Source organism: Geospiza fortis, unplaced genomic scaffold (genome assembly GCF_000277835.1).
Source record: "Geospiza fortis unplaced genomic scaffold, GeoFor_1.0 scaffold40, whole genome shotgun sequence".
Taxonomy (NCBI): domain Eukaryota; kingdom Metazoa; phylum Chordata; class Aves; order Passeriformes; family Thraupidae; genus Geospiza; species Geospiza fortis.
In genome coordinates, this window is record NW_005054297.1 from 18,440,025 (window position 1) to 18,449,854 (window position 9,830).

Consider the following 9,830-nt stretch of genomic DNA (forward strand, 5'->3'; position numbering starts at 1 on the left):
GCCAGCGGCCGCTGCTTCCGCCCGGGGGTGCCGGCCGGGTGGTGGGGCCTGCGGTGCCTCCTCGCCACGGAAGGTGCCGGGAGGGCGGTTGGGGGCGGTTGGGCACGACGGGCATGTTCTTTCCACGTCTGCGGTAATTTTTTTCCCCAAACAAGGTGGGAGACATGTTTTGTTCGTGTGCACATATGCGTTATTTTTAACCATTATATAATTTCAAAAATAATTTTGTTTTAATTAGCTGTCTTCCTGCTAGCGCCCCTGCCTGAGCGAGGCGCACGTAGGTGTCCCCCGAGCGCGTCGTGCGCGGTGCCTGTGCGGGGCTGGGGCTGGCGTTGAGCTGCCGGAGTTTGGCCGTGCCGCCCTCAGACGTGCGCTCCGCCCCACCAGTGCCGTGCCTGCCCGCTGTGCTCCTCGGGGAGATCGGAAAAGAGGTGGGAGACTCCGTTCTGAGACACCGGCCCTCGTTCTCGCCTCAGTTGCCGGCTTTGGGAGAGAGTTACGGTGTCTGTGCGCTACCCTTAAAGTTACCGGACTTTGAGAGACATGTTGCAGTGATGCCCAGATAGAGTTGAGAGGCGTGTTTTGGTTGGGCTTAATTGGTGGGAATTAAGTCATTTGGAATGATTATTGCAAACAGCTTGCCTTGAGCGTGTTAATCATCACCAGAGTCACGTTTCCACATTTTCCTCAGAACTCACGTGTAACTCTCCCTGCCCAGCACAGGGCTGTGTTCTGCACTAGTGGCTCCCAAAATGGGGCTGGCGTTTGGAAAAATAACTAGCCACCAAATCTCTTGGCCCCTCTGGATTAGGTTGGAAATCACAAATAAGGTAGTTATGAAACCTGGGCTCCTGCAGCAGAGTGAAGTATTGAATTAATTTGAAAGAGACTCAGTGAGATGTTACAACAAAATGCAATGTATGTTGTCTTTGTCAAACCTTGGGGTTTTTTTCTGGAGTTTTCATGGCATTTTAAAATGCAGCTCAGCAAGGCATATGGCACAACTTAATTTTAAGTCATATAATCTTTATGCCTGGTGGAAGTTTTTCCTTTCCAAACAGTTTTTTGAAAACTGGTTTAACTATAGTATGCAAATACCTGCACTTTTATATTCTTACTATATAATAGAAATAAAAAGAAATCTAGTGTTTGCATTTGGATGTGTACATATTTTTAAATTGCGTGGTTAAAATTTCTATGCAGCATTCATAAAAACACCAGGACAAAAATGTGGGATGGAATGAATATAATAGAAATAGCAGTGCTAAATTTCTTTTGTGTCCCTGCTTTTGTCTGCAGTGAGGTGCTCAATATAGTGAATAGAATGCATTGTACACAATTTTGCTTCTTTGAAAAAGTAGTTAATCTCTCTTTTTTTGGATAGAAAATTGCTGGAATTGTCAATTGAGAGAAAACAAAGTTCCACAAAGTTAAATTCTTCAGTGGAGTTAATTGAAGACTAAAATGAAGTTGTTGCTAAAAAACAAGCAAGCTTAAGAATGGGTTTGTGAAATAATTGGCATTAAAAAATATAGATGTCAGAGCTTTGGACTCTGCTTCTGGAATGCTTCAAGCTCTTCCAACACTTCTTCCTGCTTTGTTTTTTTCTGTAGTGCATATGTTGTTCTTTTGGTTTTCTAAACCTAGATAATACTCTAATGGTTTAGGATAGCAGCCAGAGAAAAGGACAAGTAATTTGGGGACATTCTATTCCTTTTTTTGGAACTTAAAGCTGTTACAACCTACTGGAATTTTTGTTCTGTTTTGTGCTTGCCTGTTTTTAGAAGGGCATTCAGAAGGTCCTGTGTTTGTTCGTAAGACTTAGATGGGCTCAGGACTGCTAAGCCATTGAGACTTGGAATGCAATTGGCTAATTGGGAGGCTCAACCTAAAAGTGCAAATTTTGTAGGATGGGTAGCATGTGGTCATCTGTGGCATGGGTGGCAGGATCATCTACAAGCTTTTTAAGGTCTGTCCTTTCAGATGACACAGTATTACACCTGAAGCTTAGATGTAAGAATCTGAAAGCAAGCTGGATCCTAGGTGAGCCTAGGTACTCCCTAAATTCATGGGAGATAGTCAGACTGTTACCTTACTGCTTCCACCAGAGCTGTTTCTTAAAGCTGTTTCATTCTTTGCTTCCTGATGAAAGACATGTTTGTCTTTAGACCTGTTTGACCAAGACATGGTCTAAAACATGATCTGTGTTCCTTGGCTGAGTTATTTTCCATCCTACAATTTCAACTGATGTTTTAGCCACAATTCAGTAATGAGTATTTGTGATTTTGATGTGTTTCATTGTAATAATAAACACTGGAATTCCAGGAAACCCATATTATGTTGAATTTAATAGAACCCTCTGTTTCAACATCTTACCTGCTTTTCCATGCTTAATATTTTCTCATCTGAAGAAAGGAACAAGTCACAAAAATATAATGCAAGAGATTATCTCAAGAGGCTTTTACCTCATTTGCCTCTTACACACATTCTGAGGAAACAAGTATATTTAGACTCTTCCGAAGTGATATTTTTTGAAGCTGCTCTTTCTATACTGATTTAGTGACTGAATTTCTATGTTTTCTCCTGCTCATCTGTACCAGGCGGTGCTTGTTCCTCTTATATAGAAATATAGTCACTGAAAATTAAAAATTGCATCTTGTTTTCAGTGGTTGTGGAGAATGTAATTGTTACATCTGTAAAACTGTATGTGTGTGTTTTAAACTGTGATAAACGGTGTTTTAATCTTGTGATGGAGGGCCTTAGGAAGGAAATTCTTCCAGAAACTCTGTTCTATTTGATGTGTGTTGAAGCACAACAGTTAAAGGAAATGGTAATGACACACCTATATGTCTAGTCAGGTCACTAAGCACACTAAATTTATAATGTTAGAAGCATGAAGAACACTTGTAGTTCAATGGGCATTTCTGTTGTGGGAGACAGTTCACGTGTTGTGCCACTTGGTAGAGGTGGCCTGATATTCAGAAATATGCTGTGATTTATTTGCTGTGATTTACCTCCATCAGTAGTTTGTGGTGTACTTGATTCCTTTATGGTCCTGCCATCTGTTTCAGGACTGGCAAATGTAACTCCAGCCTTTACATGGCAGATATGCTGAAGCTTTGCTTTAATAAGAGCTGTTGTTTTCCTTTTTCTTGCATGCAGTTTTGAACTGCTGTGCCAGACTCTTCCGCTTCAGTCGTGGATAGCCTGGTTGAATACATGTTGCCCCCAAATTTAATTCTTGATATCAGACAGAAATAGATAGCTTTGTTTTCCCACTCCTTCTATACTGGTACATATCTTCATAGATATGTACCAGTATAGAAGGAGTGGGAAACAAAGCTGGACCCTTGCTTTGCTCTTCACCATTGATATCTGGCAGTAGAGTCTGTCCTTTTCTGGGCTTTTTGTACCTGTTCTATATTATCAATTATCTATATTATCAATTATCTATATTATCTATATTATGGGTCACTTTTGGGAAAGATCAATACCAATGACCAGTTTTCCCCTAGCAGCTTGCTGCCTTCTAGTCTTTGAGGTAGCTGGAGTTGGGACTCTTCCAGGTAGTGAGAAACTGTACAGCAGCAGCCCCATGAGACTTCAGTGTGGGTGGTGTCACTTGTGCTTGTAGAAGTGGAAGACCTTCCAGAAGCTGTTGCTACTTTTATCAACCAATATATGATTTGTTGTCTTTATTTTTTATTGTAATTGTAAGCTACTTCTTTTCTGCCTGGGTTTAGAGGGTTTGCAAGTAATTTTCTTGGGATTCTCTGCAATGAGTGAGTAGCCATGGTCTGTTTAGACAGACCTGATGGCCATCATCACTCCCATCATTTAACTTCAGTGTTGTCTGACCCAGCCTTTCTGCTCAAGACATCACAGGGTGACCTTTGCTGAAGAGCCTGAAGAACAAATATTTAGTTTGTTTCTATGAGTGAAGTCTGGAGCTACAGATACACACCTCTCTGCATTATTGCAGCTTCTCACAGGAGGGGAATGGCTTATTTTTGGCTCAAGAGGAAATATTTTTTCTTTTCTTCCCCCCCTCCCCCATTTCTGCCTGTTCTCTCTCCTCCTTGCCTTGTACATTAACTTGAAAGCCTTTGGCCAGCAGCTGTCTGGGGATCTTTGGCGGTCATATGCTTATGTGCTTTCATTTGCTCTAACCATGGTGGAAATTGACTGTGGAAGATTAGTGGATAACTTTAAGGTTTAACTAAGTTTAAAATACCTCAAATCTTTCACTAGGTACTTAATGCACTTTGTAAGTGTTAGTTTCTGGCGTTGAAAAATGTTTTCAAAAGGCAGGATATGTTGAAACACAAACCTACATCTAAGTCTGTATCCTCAATTCATGACTTTTCATGTACCATCCCACCTTTGTAGAAGAGATTTCAAATTGCAGTCATGCCTAATGGCCTGCTCTTAGACATTGCGTACAAAAATATTTCAGGTGGTGCTGTAGTTGGCAGGTTTCCAGCTGGAGCGGAAAAATTACTCAATATGCTTAGTGTGATTAGGGTCTTGATCTGTTTTTTGAGATGGAGGAGGATGTCAAAATGCTGCTTGTTCTTTGGGTGGTGCAGCAGCAGAAGCAATATTACAATAAAAAAAGATCTGGCAAATAATTAATGGCCAGCCTGCTCTTTGGAATTGATCATGCTTGTGTTAGAGGGTTTCTTGGCAGAAAGCCACAAAAAGCATGTGCTTTTTTTGTAAATAAACACAGCGGTCACTAAAATTAGCAGTTAATGGTAAGTATTTGACTGTAGTGGCAGCTTTTTTGGGATTCCAGAGTATCACTTGTTGACTCTGTGTTTTAAAAACAGGCAACCTAGCAGAACTCTGTATTTCTCACTGAAGTAAAATTACACTCTGTTTTATATATAAATGTGAAATTGTAAACAGATCCAAGTTATTGATTTAGGCATGCTTTATCATCAAAGTTACCTCTTCTGTATTGCATCACCTTGGCAAATTCCAGCTCTGTTGCAGACACTCTCGATGCAGAAGTGGAATAGGATCTAATACCATCTCTTTGTTTATTTCATCATGTTTGTGAATGATTGACAGTGAGAGACATGGCGTGTTGGTTTCCCATTAAGATGAAGGCTAAAGTTGTTAGGGACTTGTACCAGAGGAGTGGAATATGCATTTGTCAGTGGAATGACTGCTGCTCCTCGGGTAGAGCCAGACTGCTAAATGATCTCTCCTGTACTGGGGGTCACTGTCTGCAAAGCAGTTATGTCTCAGTCTTCCTAGGAAACAGCCCACTGGCAGGTGCGCTATTCCTGAATCATGTAGAGTGGGAAGATGTGTGCTCCCTGGCTGGCATTAATGGAAAGGAATGTACAAGCTGGTTGCTATCTTTTATCACCTTTTGCCAGCTCTACACTGCCCTTTTGTCTTGAGTTAAATCCCATCCTCACATCAGAGACTGTGCTCAGAAGAGTCATCTGAGAAGTGGTGTGACTAGGCATTATAGCTGATGAGATACTGTTAGTTCAGTCTCCTTTGCAGGCATAGCATTACATGAACTAAAAATACATGGATGTGATTGCACCTCAACAAAATGTTATATTTTAGGCTATACTAAAGTTTTCAGCTACATTAAGTTATCCTAGTTTGTCTGCACCCACCTGCAATCCTTTTTGCCTTAGCCCCTTATGCTCTTATGTATACAACAGTACTAACATTATTTCAAATCTGTGTTTGAGACACGCGAAATACACCACGTGCCTGCTTTTACCAATCAGTCATAATATTTCTAGTTATGAGCTGGAGAGATGCTAGTTCCTTAAGTAATAAAAGCCTTTCATAATGGAAAAGAAAGGGTTTTATTTTTAAACTCTGCTTCCTAATTTTCTTCATAGAATTGGCTTTGTTCAAGTTGTACTTGCTAAATAAATAATTCATGGTCTATACTTAACAGGTTGTGTTCCCTTCTGGTTTTGATTACATGAGGTAGAAAATTAAATTTAAATATGTTAATCTTCTGATCGTTTTTTATTTATTCTATTGTGCATGTTTTTATATATTAAAATGTATTATCCTTTTAGGAAGCTGCTTGAAAAAAGCTTTCAGAGATTCATGAGATAGTTGCACGTTGCAGGCTGTACAAGCTGCCTGAAGCCAGGTATCACAAGAAGTGACACAAAGGGTGGAACCAACAGCTCAGCTGTAGTGCACCTGCACCAATGCACACAGGATGGGTAAAAGGCAGGAGGAGCCAGAAGCTGTGATGCTGTGAGAAAACCATGATGCAGTGGTCATCAGGAAACGTGGTGGGGTGATTGTCATGGCTGGAGTGGTGCAATGGATGCTTGTAAGCTCCTCAGAAGGGACATGCCAGGAAGGAGAGGTGGTGGGGTGACCCTCTGTGTTAGGGGGTCTGTCAGCTGTGTAGAGCTCAAGGATAGTGATGATAAGGCTGAGTGCTTGTTAGTGAGAACCAGGACATGGCCAGTAAGGCAGTCGGTCCTGAGGGGTGTTTCTAATGGAGCACCCTACCAGGATGAAGAGGCAGACGAAGTATTCTGTAAGCAGCAGGGTGGTGTTTCATGGTGGCTAGTGCCTGTTCTTGTGTGAGACTTTAACTTGGGGGATATCTGCATTCCCAAAAGTGTTTTACTCCTTTGTTTTGTTGCTCTTTGAAGAGCTAGGTCCTTTAGAGAGTTATCTTTGCGGTCCTGAAAATTGATCTCTGCTTCTGTTGCCTAATAGTGTTCTCAGCTTTATACAACATCTAACTATAATAAGTCTCTTTTCAGTTATTTGGCTTCGTGATTCTTAAAACCACAGGAGATTCCAGACTTTTTTGGTTTTATGTTGTGATTTGAGGAGCATATTTTCAATTCCTCTAAACCAGTATTATTTGAGAAGTGGCAAAATATCTGAGTGACCTTTAAAAATTCTGTATTTTGAAGTAATTTTAGCTAGAACCTTTCCTGGAAATTCCCTTTTTCCACCTTTGTTTGCCATGGCAACAAACTATGTGTGGTTTAACGGAGACCATCCATCTTGTAAAATATTCTGGTTCTCTGACCTTGCATGGTTGCTTCCACTGTCTTCATGTTTGATTTTCTTGGGTCTAAAGAATGTTACATATTTATTGATTGTAGCTTACTAAATTATTTCAACAGTGAAATCTGTTGTAAAGAGTAGGAGAAAAGTGCCTCTGGCTAGATGGGGCTGGTAGTCTTTGATACTGGCTGATTTTGTTTGGTTGTGGGATGTTGAGATTTTTTTATTTTAACTATATGTATACTACTAATGAGTGGAAACTTCTGTATCCTCCTGCCACAAGCATAAGATCACACACTATAAAATTCTGTAAGAACTAGGACATAATAGCAGATTTGTAGAACATAATGGTTAACACTGAGGTCCTGATGTCTGCAATATTATGTATTTGGACTAACCATGATCTGGTCCCATGGACTGAATGGTAACTTGTGTTTTAAATGCACTGGTTTCATGCCTGGATCACACTTTTTAAAGTCTAGGTTCATCTGAAAGAATTAAGTTTCCCTACTCTACTGTGGAGTGTGAGTTACAGAAAAGCAAGCTCCTTGTCCAAACTAAAACATGAACACTGACACACCCACATCTGTCACAATTTAACCTTGGAGCCATGGATCTTTCAATGTAAAATGAAATTTCTCCTAATTTTAAGTACTGAAAGTCAAAGTGTGTATGGCTGTGTCAGCCAAGATGGTGACCACTGTATACAAACAAGGTTTACAATATAAAATTCCAACTAATGATAGCTCATAAGTGGGTCTAGCTTCAAATGGCTCTACCTTAAAGGGAAAAAATAAGACACGTTAATTGCTTGTTTGTAATAGTTAAGATTTTTTAGCCACTAAGGGTGTTTGACAAATTTGCTTAGAAGTAATAGTTTGGAAATTGTGGTGGGTTGGCTTAAAGTAAAGCTGTCTGGTCTAACATATGACCTGCGTGCAATAAGGTGGCACTAAATTTTTTTTACTGAGCTCCCTATGAAATTGTCTCTAGCAACTTCATGTAATTAATTGCAGAATTATATATTAGTAGAGCTAAAAGAGTGAAGAGCAAAACTATTGTACTGAAAGTGTATTTGGATCTGTTTTTGCACAAATATTTGGAAATGTTTTTTGATGCTTGCAGGTGACTCTTCATATTTTGTTATGGACCGTTTTGAAGACATATCAGACGGTGAAGTGGATCATGCCTTCTTTGACAGCGACTTTGAGGAAGAGAAAAAGAAAGCTGAAGAAAATGGTGAACATATAGAGAAAGGAAGTACAAAGGCAGCTCTTGCAGACACTGATTTGGTTTCTAATTCAAAGGATGAAGAGTGTTGTGAGGAGGAAAGTGAAGAAAAGCAGATAGATTTGCAAAGGGATCAGTCCCTAGAAAATAGCAAAGGTCCTAGTGAAGATGCTCCCTCTTTGACAGTTTCTCCAGTTGAAGAGAAGGCAGGTACATCTGGAGCAACCCCTGCAGCAAATAGAGAAACAGAGGAGATTGTTCCTCTTGGAATTCCTAAAATAGTTAAAGAAGGTGAAGAAGATTACTATACAGATGAAGAAGACAGTAGTGATGATGGCAAAAAACAAGTTAGACCAAAGTCAGCTAAGCAACCAAACATAAAAAAGGCTAGCAAAAAATATAGTATCAGCTCTTCCTCTTCTTCCTCCTCCTCCTCGTCCTCGTCATCATCATCTTCAAGCTCAGATACAGATGGTTCTGACACAGATTCTGATAGCTGTTTATCAGATTTATCTCATTCTTCCCCAAAAAGGAATGCTTGTAGAAATGCTCTTCTGTCTCCAAAACAAAAATTCAAGTCAGCAATGAAATTAGCAGAAGGAAAACCAAAACTTGGTGATGACCTGGAGGAGTCTGAAGACACAGTGACTGACGTAACACCTCTGTCAACTCCAGACATCAGTCCTATCCAGTCATTTGAATTTGTAGCATCAAATGATAAGAAACTAAAAGTAAAGAGACAGGAAAATGTGAACCAAGAATTATATGGTAATTTGGAGAATTTAAGTACAACACTAAATGTGCAACACCTATGGGGCTGGGAAATTCAATCTTATGTCTGTATTTTTTTTCATTAGATTCCGAGTTTGATCGCAGATATAGTCGAAAAGTATTGCATGATGCCATGGACCTGAATCAGCTTCTGAAAGGTGATTTTTAAATTTTCTTTTTACAAAATACAGCATCTACCACTTATTGAGAACAGTTGTGTTCTAATACACAGAGAGAATGGGATTTTCATACAACATGTGTATTTTTAAAACTGGTTGCTGTTTAAGTGGTATTGATCTAATTCTTGGAATTCTTCTCTGTGTAATAGTACTGATTCTGCAGTAGAGAAAAGAAGCATGCATTGGTTTGCATATACCTAGAAGTAAGATACACAGACAGGGTGCATCTGAAAAAGGTCTGATATATTAATAAATTAGGCAATAAAACTGCACATGGATCTTAAGGTGTACTGAACTATGGCACAATTTAATATCTAAATTAAAGCATCAGCCTTTCTGTTGAAAGGCTGGATTATCAACCTCCAAGACTGAAAGACAATCCAAAATTTCATTGCATTATAAATGGTATTCATATACTTAAACTTCTAGTACCTTTTTGATAATTAAACAGAAGTATTTGAAGTTCTTTACTGAGCTAGGTGTCTGACTTCTAAAATACCATAGGTTGAGTAAAGGCATTTTAGAAAGAAAAATAACAGATAATCTTTACTAAAACTCTAGTGGTTGCTTCTGGGTAATGGACTTTAAAAATCTTAATAATGAAGCCTAAGATATTTTGCAATC

General features: G+C 39.5%; 1 protein-coding gene across 1 annotated transcript in view; it reads left to right on the top strand.

Moving 5' to 3' along the window:
* The first annotated feature begins 362 nt into the window (after positions 1–362).
* CFAP97 (cilia and flagella associated protein 97) overlaps positions 363–9,830 on the top strand; it is a 28,363-nt gene continuing 18,895 nt past the window's right edge. The window contains exons 1-3 of the mRNA XM_005415529.2: positions 363–431; positions 8,152–9,024; positions 9,114–9,185. Coding sequence (XP_005415586.1) covers positions 8,172–9,024; positions 9,114–9,185 — 925 coding nt within the window. The 5' untranslated portion in view covers positions 363–431; positions 8,152–8,171. The remainder of the gene's footprint in view (positions 432–8,151; positions 9,025–9,113; positions 9,186–9,830) is intronic.